Here is a 19138-nt window from a genome sequence, read left to right as displayed (position 1 = left end):
AGATTCGGAGATTGGAGAATTCAGCAGGACAAAGCCACCATCTTGGTATATTCATTTTATAATTGATTCTATTTTAATATAATACCATTTTAATAAATTAATCAAAAGTAGGCCTATTAGCAACTTTGAGGCATTATCAATGGCACACAGATCTATAAATAGAAGAGAAAGAGTTAACTCTTGGCACGCCACTTCTGAAAGATTTACAACCGATGATCTAAGAAAACAGGAAATTAAGGGAAAAAGAAAAATAACTTCAAAGGTTAGATAGTTTGAAAAAATGTCTACATTTGAATGCAATACTACAACTGAGCACAAGATGGAAACATTGTACTGAAGATTTCTGCAGGAATAAGGACACAAGAATTTAAGTAAGGTTACAAATGAGAAGAGGCCATTCAGGAGTTTATTCAGTATATTTAGCTAGTTTTGTACTGTACTTAGTAATTAAGTGATCCAAGGGGCTAATCCAGCCATTTCTTGAAAGAAACCAAAGTATTAACTACAACCAGATGGCTGTGGAGCTTGCTCCAAACTCCCACAACTCTTAGGGTTAAGAAATGCCTCCTGTTCTCACTCCTAAATGCTCTTCCACGTAGTTTCCACTTATGTCCTCTCATTTGTGTCTCCTTATTCTTTTTGCCATAGGAACATGTCAATTCCTATGAGGACTTTGCATATTTATATTAAGTCCCCTCATAGATTTAAGACTAAAAAGATTGAGTATCTTGAGCCTGTCTACATAGGACATTCATTTAAGGCACAGAATGTATTGGATTGCTCGTCTCTGGAATGATTCCAGAGCAGCAAAATCTTTTTCTAATGTAGTGTGTCAACATAAACATCCAAGTCTAGAAAAACCTTGCACTTGTCTACATTAAATATCATCAGCCAGGTGTTTGCCCAGTCTATAATTTTATCTTTGAATTTTATTAAAAAGTGTTTCAATTACAGAAAAATAGCTGAGCCACAAATTAACTTATACTGTATATACTGTAAAAAGAAAGTGAGTTCCTTCCTGTTTTCATAAAAAGACCACTACTGAAAATAATTATTTTAAATAGCTTAGTACACAAAATAAACATAACATTGTATATACAGTCTTCCAAAAGCATTGGAACAGCAAAAGAAAACTTATTTTTGACTGTAATTAATGATAATGAATGATAAGTCTAAATTAATATATGTTTAATTTATGGGTAATTCCATGAGTAATATTAAAACAAAAACATACTTTGATCTAAAATGATCACAAGCAATTGGACATATTTACTTAAAATAAATTTCAAAGTGCAAAAGTCAGTCATTGGTCGCAGACTCCTTTGAGGAAATGGATGAAGTGTGTGAACCACTGAGCTAAAAAAAACTGTTATCATTTTGAGATGCTTTGCTACAGCCACTTTGAGTTACAATATTCCCCATTCTTGGGATGTTTGCACACCTTTTCTGTGGTATGTAAAATTCATGCAGAAATTAATTTAAATCTGGAAATGTACAGTTGTGCATGAAAGTAAATTACATTTGTCACTATGGTTCACATTTTACCAGTAATAATAATAATAATAATAATAATAATAATAATAATAATAATAATACTATTATTATTGTTGTTATTATTATTATTATTATTATTATTATTATTATTATTATTATTATCATCATCACCTTTTGTGCTTTTGTCCATCTGGCTTGGACAAGGAAAAAAAATATTACATGTGGAAATACACACAAGACCACAAATGTTCTATTTTTTCCGAATTCTATATGATGTGTTCTTGCAATTGGTGTTCAAAAACACATCACTAACTTTTGTCACTTGACACCATATTTAGGAATAATGTTATAATGAATAATTTAGGAATATAATAAGGAAAGTTAATTCGTATATGACTATTTTGAATAAAAAGTATATCCTGAAATCCTAAAATATATCCTATATCCTATAAATATATATCCTAAAATATATCCTGATCTAAGTAATTTTTCTCATTTTGTTATAGTTTAATTTAGAGCTTTGAAAATGTGAAATTTAAATGTTTTAATCTCTTTTTCTGCCCTCCTACAGTACCTTCTCTCCCATGGAAACCCCTCCTGAAGTGATGATGACATCTGCGCGGCTGATCCCTTCATTGAGGGCATTAAGCAGGTCGTCAGGACTGAAAGAGAAGAGAAACAAAATGCTGATGAAAACCTGATGAATAAATTAGATAAAACAATTACCTCATCCAAAATATTTGGGTTTTAATTTACTTCAATTAATTTGCTCTTTCTACATCCAAAATAAAAACTAAAACTTTCGAAGTGTTCTTCTCTTTTCTAAATCAACATTAATTGGGGACAGAAAATATACATCTAAAAAATGTAGTTGCAAAGCCTCTTGTTTGTCAATGGCCATAAAAGATACAACATTTTTGGTAGATTGCTATTGTTCTCTACATTGCATTCATAAAGCCATTTGATACCTTGTTAAGGGTTTAAAGACGTCAAACTGGAAACTGCACTTCTATTTACAGTAAAAAGTTGTGGTACCAGGGCCATCACGACAATCAGGGATTACGCCAAATGAATTTCTCTTCCTCATACCTGACATATAATCTTCTGTGCTGTGAATCGCTCTGTGCTATCTGTGTAAGAATAGCTTTATAAAAATGTATTCAATATGAAATAGTAGGGTATCCTATCTCACACCTATTGTACATTGAATTTTTTACATTCCCTATTTCATGTTCGAGTTTTCCAATTGACTGATACTGCTAAGGAAATCACAGATGAAAACTACCAAAAACTGGTTGCACCGCACTTCATCTGAACAGATGGGTAGGTTCTCTATATTTAAAAAATAAAACCTTTCTGTCAAAAAAAACCTAAAACATATCCATTTTCAATTATAAATGGAAGGAAAACAATAAAGAGTAAAAAATGTGAGCATTTCAGAATCTAGTACGAATATGGGAACAGAAAATTGGTTCTGCGTGTATTGCTTTCCTATGTGCATTTTCTAGGACTCCTTTGGATAATGTGTGTTTTCTTGAACTTGAAAAGTGAGAAGTTTTGAGAACTGTACTAAACCTTTTCAAATTTCCAATTGTTTGTTTTCATGGCTCGCACAGATGCCATCACCCAAATTTTGTGCAGCTTTAAAGTAAGCCTTTCATTACAGATGTGAAATGAAAACAAATGTTAGAGATCTGTAGTGCATTTCTATCATATACTAAAATAATTCTCTCAAAAATTCTGCACTCCAGCAATCCCTTGCAATTGCTGGCCATGGAAAAAAAACTGTTCTAAAATATGAGAAGGCTCAGTACTGATGGGATTCCCAAATTTTTACAGAAACACTTTCTGGACATTGCATGAAAATTACAGGAAGGGAATGTCTAAAAATGAGTCATTCATTATGGTTTTCACTGATGCTGAATGAAACTTCTTTCATTCAGCCTGCCAAGAGAGTTCCAAAGATAAGGCACAAGTTTGTAAAATTTGGCAAAAGATTTCAGTAGGCTTAATACTAAAAGAAATAAAAGCATAATTATAATATCCAGACAAAATAAAGCTAATCTAATAAATATAAAAATAATACAGCATTTCCACTAGGCACTTTGGAATTCACTTAAAGATGGCTATCTACTGTACCTCCAGGTACAGCACATGAAGCATTTTCCCTTCACCTAAGATCAGACAAGATTCTAACACCATATAAAGGTTAACAACTAAGCCTCATTAAGACCAATACACTCATGCATCACGTTTGTAATCAGGTTTTAGCTAGCTTTAATTAATTAACTAATAAAAATGAGTAAATCTGCCATGTTTCAACTGAATTGCAGCAGTGGTTCCTAGGATATGATTTTAAAAAGTCTTTGAATACGAGGGTTGAACTGATCTTGGATGATGCAGAATCCGTTATTTTCACTAATGATCAGCTCTAGGATACCTGCTAATCCTGTCTTTGCCCAGCACCAGTCTGATATTAGGGTTGAAAAAATATTTACACTCACTAGATCTTTCCATGCATGCAAACCTAAATACATTTCTAAATGTCAGCTCTGTGTCCCAGGACACTGGATACAAAGTTACACAAAAGCTGCAAATAGATTGGGGTATTTAAAGAGATTGGGGAGCAGTGCACTGAGAAAATTGTCATCTTTAGATGGGTTTTAAAAATAATTTTAAAAAGCCTGTTTACAATTATGTAATTGTACCATTAACAAAGACGTTTTGTGAGTTGGAAAGTGACAATTAGAGTTTACTGCCATGCTGGGAAATAAATAAGAGACATATTTTATGCCTTTCTTTTGAATTTCTGTTAACAAGGCTACAACTGTATTTGCTTCACATTAAAAGGGCATTTTAATGTCAGCTTTCAATGATGTGATTTGTATGTAGTAGCAATATTTTATTGTTACAATACAAAAGGCGAGAGCTCCTTGTCCTGATCATCCATGAAGATCAGATTCGAGATAAGTATTAGAACATTTTTAAGAACTTGCCCTTGTTAGGAACTTTCCATTGTAAAGAACTCCAAGGTTAAAAACAGTCTCTTCTGGTTAGTGGATATATTTTTAGAATGAGGAGATAGATTCTCATTCATTTTGTAACATTCGGATTTACAGAGAGATTTAACTATAGGTCATATTACGTTTGGTTTAGAGGGTAGTTTTATCTCTTATTTTGCCCTTTGTGGGCATTATATAAGAGTATGAATGCTTGGTAGCATTCTGGGATTTTTCTGGGTGGTCAGGATGTAGGCCTCTTAGATGCTTTGTGTGTAACTTGTGTGTTCTAGATTTATGTTGTGTGTTGTTTAATTTGTTATGATCATTTTTAATAAAAATTTGTTTAACTGAATTATTACTCTTTTCACCAAAGCTTTGCCAGAGAACAATGAACTCAGGTGCCTCCAACTATTCTACTACTTGGCAAAATCTTTACAAGTTGGGGGGTTATGATTTTTGTATTTTAATTACTGTTTATTCTGCTTGATTAGTTCTGATATTTCTCTATGTGGTAAGCCCTATTTGTAACAGTATCAATACCATAACACAATGTATGATAGGTGAGAAATTGGGATTAGACTGCAACAATATGACACCGTTAGGGAATTCTGGATTAAATTCCACTTGTTGTGCTTGATAAACCACTTGGAACAATTTAATTGATGTAATCTAATTTGTAGAGACTTCTTTCTCTACTGACAAAGTATTGACTTCATCATCTCATAAAGTAGTCTCTCCAGAAATCTGCCATGATTTTTTTCTGAAGTTCTGCTCAACTTCTAAAAGAAAGTACATGTATAACTAAGTGTTGTCTTGCAACGTGTGCTAAATAAAGTGTTAAGTATTTAAAGTTAGAATAATTTGGTTTACTCTGTTTGGCAAAAGACCATAGGTCATATAATGAACCCCCATGCAGACAGAGGAGTGACCAAAGGACCATTATTTCCCATACGGTGATAATGTAGAACATTTGTGTCGTTATTTATGAGCACAGGCAAGTGTATTAGAAAGAATACAGTGTCTTGGTGAGGTCTGAATAAAAGTGTAATGATACTACGCATTTTATACTACTTTTATCCCATAAAATCCTAAAGAGCTTTGCAGCTAGAAGGAGCAGATGTGCAACTCCAGTCAGGCATGCGATTGTAATTCTGCACTAACACCTAAGCAACACAGCATATGTGACCCACGTTAACATACGGTAACAAGTGAGCTGCATAGACCATAGCATAACTCCAAAAATAACAGATAATTATTTTCATTCTGTGAGTGTTTGCTTTGCGAGAACTGTTCCTGCAGACAGTAAAAGTATTTTTCTTAATGAAATCCAAAAAGTTTTTGTGAGAGGATGTTATATTTGATACTAAATATGTAAAACAAATACATTTTATACGATTCCTCCTTTGTTTTCTGTATTAGTTCTGAAAAAGAGTATTACTCTTATGAATAACCAAAGTACAGTTTCTTTGCACTGGTAGCTGTCCTTGGGTAAGAAACGGGTAAATGAGTAACAGGAAGCAGCTAAAAAGCCACACAATCTTAATCATTTCATAAGGAGTCCTGACTAGTAGGTTTGACTTTGCGATTGTAGGCTGGCACCTCTAGCCTCTTTAAAAGACAGATTCAGTCAAGCTTAGTTTTACTTCTGAAGTCCACTGTAGTAGCTTTGCCTTTATAGCTGAACTGTTTTTATTGTCTCAAAACCTGTCCTTTTTATTTTTGCTTTTGACCTTAAGGGTCAGTGACTACTGACTACATCATTACTACATCTTTTGTTTTATTCAGGTCTGCTCATACACACTTGGCCATGCATGAAAACAACCTACTTGTCCCCAACGATTCCCAGGTTGATGGTGGGGTAGCCATGTTCCTGTATGGTAGCCAAGAGTGTGGACCTGTTGCTGTCTCGTATCTTCCCAGGGTGCAGGTCATCTTCTGGATTCAACAGCTAGAACACAGGTGTAAAGGCCAAGTTTACTGCTCCAGCTGTGTTTTATAGGCATAAAATGTAACTGAGGGAAAAACTGTTGTCACATAGTGCCGAGTGAAGAGTGTGTGACAGTGAACGTTAAGGCATTAAGATATGTTATTCAAGTAATCTTTTTGTATCAATGACAAGTTTAAAAATGGAACAAAATAAAAAGCAGAATTTTTAACTCAAGCCAGAATCACTTGGGTATGCACTTTGTTTTGTGAGTAAAAATTATTTTAATGGTCATCTGAAACATTGAATAGCAGTGGTAAAGACGTATTTTTCTGCTGTTAAGCAATGTTTATAGGTGCTGGAGACAACCCTAACCCTAACCCTAACCCTAACCCTAACCCTTAAATTACCTAATAGAGTGGATCATTGATTATTTACTGACCAATAATATTTTTTTTCTGTGTTTTCCTTAATTGTCAAGGCTGATCTGTTAAAAGAAGCAATATAGTCACATTAATCTTGTGAAGCACTAAATGAGAGAAACGTGTACAAACGCTGTGTTTGATTGTGTTAGCAAGCAATTTATAGAAACCATATAACAACCTGAACAATGTAAAAACACATTTTCCCTGACCCAATCTAGCTTTTTCTTTAGGAATTCTGGTGATACGCTGAATCAATTGCAGCAATAATTATGGTTCCAGACATGTACAGTAAATTTACTTTTAATATAAAGCACATTATATTTAACATAAAGTAAATTATTATATTTACAAACAACATTTTACTTCAAATTTAACATGTACTGTAATGTTATGTATTCTACTTTGCGCTAAACAAGCTAAAGTAATGTCTGCACCACAGCACAGTGCTTAAAGTACTGCAATACAGCTTATTTTTAAGTACTCCATGCTTTATTTATACCATTTCTATACAGTAATGAAATTTAAAACAATGTTTTAAAATAATGTGCAAAAATATTATTACTATTCAGCATTTTTGAAAATCTGTTAATCTGTTCCCGGTAGGACGCTGTAATTATATACTGTACAAATTTTGAACACGTTTATAAATAAAAACGTTTTTGTTATTTTTACTCACTGAAGAGAAAATAATTCAGGTCTAGGAAAGAACAGCTTTGCTTTTGTAAACGTATTGCCCATCTGTATAATTAAGTTATTTATAATGATGATTTTGTTAATCTTTCCTGTACAGCTATTTTGATTTTTACTTGCCAAAGCATTTTGATCTTTTTCAGATTTCTGTTGGATTATGTTTTTGACCCCACATAAAGTAGTTCATGGTAAAATCTAGTTCATGGTACATTACACTTTGGTATAGACAATGGTTAAGACATTAAAAACACTATAACAGCAGTGTTTTTGAATGTAGTGCTGCAAGCAAAAAAATACTGTTGTCCTGACAGACAACAGAGTCATCCAGAACAGACTGTAAAAAAAAGCTATAACGAAGAAAAAATAAGAAGCAAGCTTTCAGTGTTTCTATTTTACCTCATTCCCTGTTGACATCACTGCAACCACTGGAAATTTCTGAACTTCCACTTCTGTGACTCCCACAGTTGCTAGGAGACCAATTTCTGAAGGCCCCATGTGGGTGCCCTTTGCCAGCACACATTCTCCTCTTTTAATGTCATGGCCTATGGGTCTAGAAAAGATAAGAAAATTACAGGGTGAACAAGCCAGACTACATTTTAGTGTACAAATATGCTCCCAGGCTTGTGGAGCTTATTAAGCAAAGCAGATTCCAAGCTGTCAGATGTAATTTTTACATTATGTATTCAAAAGTACAGTCATCTGAAAAAGAAAGTACACTCTCTTTCAATTCAATTGTTTTACATATCAGGACATAAATAACAATCATGTGGTCCACACTAACTTCTATAATTAGACAAATCTAGCCTCAGATAACAGACAACACATAACAGATTTCACTATGTCATTATTTATTTAACACGTAAGCCAAAATGCAGAAACCATGTGGGAAAAAATAAGTATACCCTTATTGCTTCCATAGGAATTAAGGAAGATAATTACAGATGCAGCCATTCAAAATGCGCGGTAAAAACCTGCGGTACAGTAACCTACCCGCAGGGTACCCGCAGGGCCAAGTGATTGGCTGGCCAAAATGACCGACAGGGGCACTCTTGGTGCATTGGTTAGTAGTGAAAAGATTTAATCATTTAATGTCTTTACTGTGCACATTTTAATCCGCTTAGTTTTGAATATTTATATGGAATTTTACCACTAAAGGGAAATTTTAGTAGCTGAGCATAAAAAGAAGAGGAGCATAACGCATCTGAAGGTCATAAACGATATTAATTTAGGAACATAAACAATACTGTATGTACATAAACTGTACTGTGTATGGCTGGTCTTGATAGTTTAAAGAAAAAATACACACCAGTCTTCCATTTCTCCCTAAACATTTTAAGAAATGGTACCCAAATATGTGATTGCTGTATAGAATGAATTTTAATTTTTAAAAATTATTTAACACGAAAATTAAGCTGTTTACATCTTCCGCCTGAGAACAGTCACCCGTTGCTACCCAACGCAGAAACACAGCCACTAACTAGCAAAGAGGACATTAGCTAGCCAATATGATAAAGAAATAAATGATTATTTTGTTTATTTCTTTTGCACATTTATTTGAACATTTCCATCGATTGTACAAGCACTTGGAAACTGTCCAATCCCTAGTTCATCAGGCATTTTCTTTTACGCTGCGGGCATTCTCCTGGTCTGTGTCTTCTACGATATAATGCCAGCGAACTCTTGTTTTTATGTCCACTATAACAGACAATCTCCTTTGCTTTTAACCAAGCGTTTAATAATTTCCTAAAATGAAAATGATTTACTTTATTTCCCTCACGGGATCAATAAAAGTATCTATCATCTCTCTAAACTATGGGACAGAATTCTGGGGTCTCCCCATACCAGAGATTATGGTAGGGCTTCAGAATGGTGATTGGCTGACATCATCTGACACCCCTCTGATTGGAGAAAAAAGACGTGCTGGTTTGCTATACATACAGTACTGTACCAGGAAGAGGATTTCTTTCTGTTCGAAACGTGTATTTTAAAAGTTTAAGAAGTAAAAACCTTACAGCGTACACAGATTTCGTTATCTTTGTCTTATGCATAATAATGTTCACCGCTCTGTCTAGCAAATTAATAATAAACTTTATTTTATATAGCGTTTTAAACGAATAAGTAATTAGATTGCTCATAAACCTAATCACTTTTTTCTTTTTATTTAGGCTCAGATTTCAACTATAGATCGTGTTATTAATAACCATAATAACAACCAACCAACAAAAACAACCATATAAACATAATACCAACCAAAAACATAGATAACAACCACAATACAAAATCAAATAATCAAACCATTTTACTCTCGCAAATTCCTCCAATTATCATAATCCCGCCCCTTATGCAAAACCAAACCCTCCTCCCATCCCAGTTTATCCTCTTTATCATCCTCAAAATCCACCTCGATTTTCAACTTAAAGCATTACTGCTTACTGGGTTTTTGAGGGGGGGGGTGTCTTTCGCTGGAAATCTCGCCTGCTTCTACTTTACGAGTACAACCCCCTCTCTGCCGGAGTGCTGGCTGTGACGAATTAAACCGGTTTCACAGGTATTTTCAAAGTAGGAAGTACAGTGTTAAGTGGTAGCTGGGCTCCTCAATAGAATCGCTTTAACATGCTAATGCGTTGGTTTAACAGTCCGGGAGTGGCAAGCTTCCAATGTCAACTCGACTCGATTGGAAGACAATGAACGTATTTTAGCCCTAAATGAATTAATAGCAAACATGGTTTACATAAAAAACATTTTTCCAAGAAAGTTTATAATAATACGATCTATAGTTGAATTCTGAGCCTAAATATAAAGGAAAAGCATTTTCAGAGAGCAATCACGCTGTGTTTATGTAGAAAAAGCGATTAGGTTTATGAGCAATCTAATTACCTATTCGCTTAAAACGCTATATAAAATAAAGTTTATTTAGAGATGAATGATCAGTGTCGCAGTTTAAATAATTTTCGTAGGAGGGCTTGGACAGATTCCAAATGCATTTTTGCAATTTACGTTGCAATTTAGAGCTTTCTGGCAAGAGGAGACACCCAAATTATAATGTAACATGCCACTGTTTGTGCATGAACAAAGTTATACTGCAATTTTCCTTAGATACGCGATTCAAAAAAAAATTTTTTTGAATCCCCGGCGGAACACACTCCATAAGAATCAGCGCTTTTATACAGTATATCGCCTTTAAACACATATATTTAAACACGCGTTTACGATTTAAATCAAAACGCGATTCAAATCAATATAAATGTTTATTTTGTAACGCATAGGTGACTATTCATTGTTATTAAAAAGACTTAAATTCGATCATGTTGTGATATTTAGAAATATAAATTTGTTTGGTGCGAGTGAGGTTTTATTTAATCTCTGACCAAGGGAAACGTTTCATTTTTTCAAAGAAATGTTTGTTAAAAAATAAAGTCATAGTTCCATGGGATTCAATCACAGACCATGTGACATGGGAGTCAGGAAACTAACACACAGCGCCACCAGATTTCACAACGCTATAAAAACGCTATAAAATAATGTGACTAGGCACAGAACAAGTTTACAGCACAGTACAATAATAAATGCTGACCATGACTTTAGAAGCATAAATTACCTTACACTCAATTTAAACACAAGCTGTCTTTAGCCCTCTAAGCTGGTTCATACAGAAATGTAGAGATCCAGGCTCAGAACACACAGCTTCATTAGCGAATACATATGCAGGACAACTAGAGAAGACGTTTTACAGAGGATGGATTTTTAGAAACATCCCATCAGTGACATCACTGAAGTCAACTCCTAGGTACTGTAACTGTCGTGTGGATAGTTTCACAAGAATCAGACAAAGGTTTAAGCATCGCTTGTTCTAGATAAAACTGCAAAAAAAACAAAACAACAACCCATAATGTACTTCTTTGCGGCTCTGTTTGCCCAAATCATATATTCACAACGTGAAATCTAGAAAATAATATTACGTAACCAAAATCCGCAATATGGAAACAGAACCTGTGTAATTGTTGATAGATGATGTACTCGTAACATTTTTACAAGACGAACTACAACATTTAAAAAATGACTTGTATGTACTTGATATCTCTAATCAATCCACGGCGACATTGTTAAAAGCAGAGTCCCAGCACAAAACTAAACTAAAACGCATACCGTTTCGCGCTTCTTATTAGTTGCTCAAAAGTAATTTGACCGTATGAAATGCATAATATAAACCTAGAAACATATACGTGAGCAGTATTTACGCACTGTAGTATCGGTGTTAAGACATACCTCTCAAATACTGTAAATCAAGTAAAAAATATCTCAAGACCAATTCTGGTCATAATGAAACCATGTTTTGTGTATGTTTTCTTTAAAGTACCGAGACCAGCCATATACTGTATGTTTATGTTCCAAAATTAATATCGTTTATGGCCTTCACACGCGTTGCAGTATGCTCCTATTCTTTTTATGCTCAGCTACTAAGATTTCCCTTCAGTGGTAAAATTAGATATGAATATTCAATACTTAAACGGGCACAGTTAAGACATTAAATATACATATACATACTGTATACAGTACAGTTTTCATACGGTAATATGTTTATGTTCCTAAATCAATCTCTTTTATGAGCATGTGAAAGGCATGGTGAATCGATTCTCAAAAATTACTGTACTTTGCATGATTGGAGACAAATGCGTGATTGCGAAATGCTGTGGTGTTACTTTTACAAAGACGGTCAATGAAAAAAAGAATGTTGACCAGGGCAATACTTTGAGTTTACACTTACAGCTTGTCCAAGGTCATTCATTATTAATACTATTAGTAATATCTTCGTTAAAAACTGATGGCCACAGCTCAAACATGAGAGGTTGAGCTTTATTAGCTGCACCTTGCGGAAATTCCGGATACTATTATTTTGCTTGTTGTATTATAGGAGAATTTACGGTAACTAGCGGTATTTACCGGTAACTCGCGGTATTTACCGGTAGCTTGCGGTAGACTGCGTACAGCGTACCGGAAAATAATGCGGTATCGCCCGCGCATTTTGAATGGCTGCATCTGTAGCAGCCACGTTCTGCTAATCAAATGCAGTTGATTAGTTGATCATCAGGAAGAGTGACCACCTCTATAAAAACAGAACTTTTGGCAGTTTGGTGGTCTGGTGCATTCAGGTGTGTGTTAACACCATGCCAAGGAGAAAAGACATCAGCAATGATGCAATTCTTGCTGCTCATCAATCTGGGAAGGGTTATAAGGCTCTTTCCAAACAATTTAAAATCCATCATTCTACAGTGAGAAGGATTATTTTCAAATGGAGAACATGGGAGTTGCCAATCACCACAAACACCTCTTATCAACCGTCATGCATGGTGGTGGAGGGGTGATGATTTGGGCTTGTTTTGCAGCCACAGGACCTGGGCACCTTGCAGTCATCGAGTCGACCATGAACTCTTTATACCAAAGTATTCTAGAGACAAATGTGAGCCCATCTGTCCGACAGCTAAAGCTTGGCCGAAATTGGGTCATGCAAAAGGACAATGATCCCAATGACACCAGCAAATCTATAACTGAATGGTTGAAAAAGAAAAGAATCAAGGTGTTGGAATGTCAAAGTCCAGACCTCAACCCCGTTGAGATGCTGTGACGGGATCTTAAGAGAGCTGTGCATAAACGAATGCTCTCAAACATCAATGAACTGAAGCAATGATGTAAAGAAGAATGGGCCAAAATTCCTCCAAAACGATGTGAGAGACTGATAAACTCATACGGAAAATGATTACTGATAAATAGTAGTAATAGCTGAAATAGTTATTGTTGCCCAAAAAAAGTTCTACAAGCTACTTAAACATGGGGTGTACTTAGTTTTTCACACATGGCTTCTGCCTGTTGGCTTATTTTTTGTTAAATAAATAATTACATAGTGGAATCTGTTATGTGTTGTTTGTCACATGAGGTTAGATTTACCTAATTTAAGGACCTGGTAAGGACCAGATATTTTTTTATGTCCTGATATACGGTATAAAACCATAGAATTGAAAGAGGGTGTACTTTCTTTTTCACATAACTGTACAGTATATGGTAAATATGCAAGTATCAGCAACATGCCTTATCCATTGTTGCATTTCTTGTTTTTCAGTCTCATATACTGCTGTTGTTACAAAGTAGGTAACCTACTGCATTTTGTGGCAATATAACTGTGGCACAATAACTACTCAGAAGATGCTATTGGATTTTTCCCTAACATCTAGTGTCTACGGCAGCACTTTCTAACTCAGGTGCAGGGGAACCTTCTGTTGAATTTGATGTCCTTATTTCCAGAGAGGGAAATCTGAAATGTACTGTATACGTTTATAAATTTGAAGAGTATGCATTTTAATTTTTTGTAACTATCACACAAAAGATACAATTTAAAAGATATGAACAAACCTTTTAAAAATACTCATGCTTAATATATCTTACAAATTAGTAACATAACTTCATATATTTTTGTGAAACAAACAGGGAACAAAGTTTGAAGAAGTTTAAAAGTCAATAAATTAAATTCCTTAAGCTATAATTTTATCCATATCTGAAATCCTGACATCTAGGAATGTTGATCTAACAAGAAAACAATGCAAAATTACACCATGATTATAATGGCATGATTGAAAGAAAACCATTTAAAGATTTTTCTGGAACTGGAAAACAATGGAAGTGCTAAGGGTACTAGTATAGAACTGAGCTGACCTGGAAGAAAAAAACAGCAGGTTTATGGGGTGCCAAATCTGGGAATTAGGAACTCCTGCTTTAGAAAAACTTGTGAGGATCACTGCTGGAGCACTCATGGTAATTTCTGCCTATGTGCAAGGATTTTACATTTGTTGTTCTTCCAACTTTGGATTTTTTTTTTGCCAAATTAGGAAAGCCAAACCTAACAGCAGGTTGTGGAGATCACAGTCAGAAGAAACAAAGAGGACGACATCATCTGCAAACACCAGACATGTGGCCCCCAGGTCCCCAAATTGGATACACTCCAGTTTGTCTGTCCAGTTACACTCAACTGTACCTTGATATCTCATCCATGAAAATTTCAAAGAGGAGAGAAGATAAGACACACCCTTGGCAAAGTCCAATACCCACATTGATTGTGCTGAGAATGTGGACACAGCAACATGGACCAGATAGCGAGCAGCTGCAGGCCCAGCAGCCTATACTCCTGCAGCACCTCCTAATAGATACCCTGGTGTACATGGTTATAAAATTTCTCTAAGTCCACATAGCGTATACACAGGGGATGGCAAACTCCCCAGTTCTCTTAAATATCCTTGTGCTACTTTTCCACGGCCAAGACAGAATCTGCATTGTTCCTCCAGTATCTGAGGCTTGACTATTGGTTGAGTCTCCTTTCCGGAACCCTGGCCCTCAGTCCTTGGACGACTGAGGAGTGTGATCCCTCTCTAGTTGGAACACACACTCTGGTCCCCCTTGTTAAAAATGAGGAGAAGCACCTCAGTCTGCCAGTCTTGGGGTACTGTCCCCACTTTCTGTTCAACATTGATCTCCTATAGATGTAATATGAGAGACCATATGTCTGCGTCATCCCTTGTAGTTCAAGCACTATTTATGCAGTAGGCCAGAGTGATGCTCTGTGAGAGAGGAGATTTGGTTAGTTTGGGTGGGTTTACACTCAATAATATGAGCCAGCTTTCTACTTTACATGTGATATTTTATTGCTAGAAATATTATTATGGCTATCTTAAAGCAAGTTAAAGAAACTTTAACTTTGGCAAAATTTGCCAATTTTAACTGGCAAAAATTAGGCTTGCAGATTTTTTCTCAGCTTTCAGCGTTTCAAGTAAAAACAGAGATGAAGACTTAAAATATCTAATAATAAAATATAACAAGTAAAGGTTTATTCCATGCTGAGGAGAGAAAAAAAGAAACACAATGTTTCGGCTGTGGAGCCTTCTATGGGTGTCATTAATAACCACTAATAAAATAAATTTAATTAATAAAATGTAATCAATAATAAAATGATCAATTATTATTATTAATGGAAGTAAAATTGTATTAACACTCACGACAATATTGCAAGCTGCATAACAGGAAAATGAAAGACTTACTGTACCTTATGTCCTGCCCTGGTCGGGCCTGTACCAAAATCCGAACCTCCAATTCTTCTGTACCCTGCAATAAAACAGATCACATTAGGCAAAGTAGTGACTACTACTGGAAAAGCTCAATTACAGTATCTCAAATGTAGAAATAATGTACATTGATTTCTGCTATTACGCGAGTTTCCAAAATGCAAATTGGCTCATACACGATTGGTAAAAAGGGGACAGATGTCTGTATAATGTGAAACTCGTGTTGGCCTATACGCAGTTTCATCCCCGACATGTTTACGTTTCGCATGTTGGAATAACATAACTGAACGTGGCGATCCGCGTACACATGATAATACACATGTTGACACATGAGAATACACATGATGCTCAGCGGTCCCACGTGCTTTGTATTGGGAGTGCTAATTGGGATGTGCTCTTCAATTTTCGTGCTATTTTCACTAAATTTTCTACATTGCTGTAAATATGAGTGGACAAGGTGACAAGAATATGTTTAAGAGGCATGCTGGTGATAATATTTCAGGTGGTGAACTTCACTTTTTTCCAAGGTAAAGTCCTAAATTTAATGTAGTATTTCTCTGTGTTGCACCCTCGCCTGGTGTCTTGGCAGAAGAACACCCAGACAATTAGTATGCGCCGCGTTGCAGGCTGGGAACAGCGAGTTTGTAATGACAAAAAAAGATAGATTTCTCTCAGAATACATTTATTTCAGGAGATACAGACCACACCCTGACAGACAAATACAGAGTATTTGAAAGAATATCAAATGACAATGAGAATTACAAGACTCACGGTACTTTGGCATTAACCTGCTGAGCTTTTGAGATAAACAAATAATTTGGTGCAAGGATAACAATCACAGAGTTGAGCAATTATGAGTTATTTTTAATCCATGAGTAAACACTTATAACACTCTGGTAAAGTTCAGTAAATAGGTGGCTATTGCTTTTTCTCCTTTACACATACATTTACTTCTAAATGATTACTTCATGTTCTATCCACTTATCATTATCAAAGGATGATCTACAATTTTATCCAAGGTTATATACATATTCTTATACATAAATACTGTGATAAATTATGGGGTGGAATTGCTGAAGAGTGGAGCTTCTTGTAAAAGAAGAGTGTGTTGCTAAGCGACTTCAGTTGTAGGAACTTTGTAATCTACCAAAAACAACAGTGTACAGTACCTCCCTGAGAGAAGGACAAAACACAAAAAACTCCACCACATGTGATGCCATGGGGGCGGCCATCACAAATGGGAATGATCCAGGCAAGAACACTGTGACTGACACGTCCATCACAATACCCACAGATATACTGTATCTTTGCATAAACTCCCTTCCAGGCTAGAATGGCAGTTAGAAGCAGGAGTCACAGTGAAATATGGGTATGAATATTGATTATCGCTTTGTCCAAGCACAACATAACAGGAGATAGACTAGTTGTTTTGCCCATGACAGCTCATACTTTTTTTCTGTTCCTCAGGAACAAGTGTCGGCCTTTGTTTCAAGTTACAAAATAATAGCAAGAAAGGAAAATTATTAGCTAAAGGAAGTCTTTAGTTTGAAAGTGACTGTTTCTGGAAGAAGATTTGATGGCATAAATGGTGAGTCATCAGCACTTTAAGTCATCTCCTTCCATGTTCTGCTTTTTTTAAACTAAGCAAAGGGGAGAATAATGACTTAACTCCAGTGTGCCTAAACTAATAAAAACAACTAGTGAGAAACACAATACTTATTGTGCTGGCGATGAGAGAGTGTAATCAGCTGCTTGATAAGTACTAATGAGGTAAGATATGATAAAAACTAACTTGCCAAAATTGTTGCATATTGTCTTACAAAATTAGAAACTTATATCACTTGTTATTTACTCTTGTAAATTTAGTTTTAGGACAATTAAAAAGAACACCAAAAAACACGAGAGAAAATGAAAAAGCTCTGTATTTTTGTGAACTTTCTTTTTCATACTACTTAATGACAAGAATGCATGCTCGTTATGCATAGGGTGGCAGCTATTCCTGTGTTCAAGCCTTGACTGAGCTAGGCACATATTCCACAACCGAGTGTGTAATTCACCAACTATGGGTCATCAGATTATACACAATAATGTAATTATATCCTCTGTCTCAAACCATTTCAGTTGATTTCACAGAGATGTACTATTGAATGCTTTGGTTTGATCAGAGGTGGTCCAAAAAGTTTGAGAACCGTTGGTCTAGGCCACCTGTGTGGAATTAACTACCAGGATAAACTCATGACCATAAATCAATTGGGATCTTTCAAGAAATGGTTGAATTATCTTGTAGAGACCTTGTGATTAATGTGAGCTGAATGCATTCATGTCTTTTGCAGTCTTTACAATAATTTCATGCTCTATTAATTAATGCTTAATAAACAAATAAAAAGAAAGAAAAACATTGTTTAAAAATTTATTTGCAAAAAAGAGGATCTTCACCTCCTGAAGTTTTTAGAAGCTTGGGGTTTCATGTAAAGCTTTTGGCTTGAAGAGCAAGAAAACAAACAGAAGCTTGGGGACTCACATCTTCTGATTCCCGGATGAGCTCCGTATCCTCCACCTGCACCACAGCATCAGCCCCACAGGGGATGGGGGCTCCTGTTGTCACACGCATTACCTGGCCGGGCATTACAGTATGGGTCGGCTGAAAGACACAGTTCAGGAACACAGGGGAAATCATCATCGGGTATCTTCAAACTGCAGCAGAACAAAGAAAATATTAGATTCCTTGTCCTTTTATTTCAATTACTAATGACCCCTCTAAAAAACTTAAACCAGCACAATTATGATCGTGTCAGCCATGTACATAATAAACATTAAGCAATGCAATGCAATGCACATTACAAGAAGTACATGGTTTCTCTTGGTATCATTTCACAATTAATGCCTTCTTTAAAGAAAGATTCACAGATCAGAGGAATCTTTTATGTTTTGTGTACAGAAGGTTACAGGGGAAACTGTTGCAGGTACAGTATGTGTTTTGAATATACAGTACGGAACTAATGCCTAGCTGTATTGTGAAGGCATCTTAAAAGAAGCTAGATGAGATGTTTTGAGTAATAAGCTACTGATAGCAAACAAGATAAGCCAATTATTTATGTAAAATAAAAGGTGCTTTGTGATTTCTAAAAATATTTTTTATATTTATTTAGATTTTAATAGTTGACCTACACTGTTCATCACATCAGAGGGATAATCAGCCAAACAAAAAATATATTTAGGCACCAACTGTGTTGTGCTAATTTACTGATGTATTGCCACTGTTTCTCCATTAGCCTCCACTGTGTTCTCAAGGCAGGAAGAAACACTTTTACGTTTTTCACCAATTAAACATGATGATGAGGACCGGGTGTAACTGTATCTTTAGAAAGGGAAATAAATTGGAACCTTCTTTATCTGCTTTGCTAACGAAAACTGTGAAAAGGGCTCAGTATTTTTTTTTATTCTAAAAGGAAAGCAAAAAAGCAACCTTAAGGTTTTGGAGTTTAGCTGCATTAGTTC

General features: G+C 35.3%; 1 protein-coding gene across 11 annotated transcripts in view; it reads right to left on the bottom strand.

Annotated features, from left to right (window-relative positions):
* The window catches only part of LOC148653629 (gephyrin), a 502682-nt gene that overhangs the window by 14934 nt on the left and 468610 nt on the right, over nucleotides 1–19138 (bottom strand). For all 11 annotated transcript variants that reach the window (XM_088648883.1, XM_088648886.1, XM_088648885.1 and 8 more), the window contains 5 exons: nucleotides 18162–18281; nucleotides 15622–15680; nucleotides 7932–8085; nucleotides 6323–6444; nucleotides 2069–2156 (listed from right to left, as the gene is read on the bottom strand). In XM_088648883.1, coding sequence (XP_088505009.1) covers nucleotides 2069–2156; nucleotides 6323–6444; nucleotides 7932–8085; nucleotides 15622–15680; nucleotides 18162–18281 — 543 coding nt within the window. The remainder of the gene's footprint in view (nucleotides 1–2068; nucleotides 2157–6322; nucleotides 6445–7931; nucleotides 8086–15621; nucleotides 15681–18161; nucleotides 18282–19138) is intronic.

The sequence above is a fragment of the Lepisosteus platostomus genome, chromosome 10 (genome assembly GCF_059453375.1).
Source record: "Lepisosteus platostomus isolate fLepPlt1 chromosome 10, fLepPlt1.hap1, whole genome shotgun sequence".
NCBI classification, from domain to species: domain Eukaryota; kingdom Metazoa; phylum Chordata; class Actinopteri; order Semionotiformes; family Lepisosteidae; genus Lepisosteus; species Lepisosteus platostomus.
Note: the sequence above shows the minus strand (reverse complement) of the source record. Positions and strands in the feature narration are given on the sequence as shown.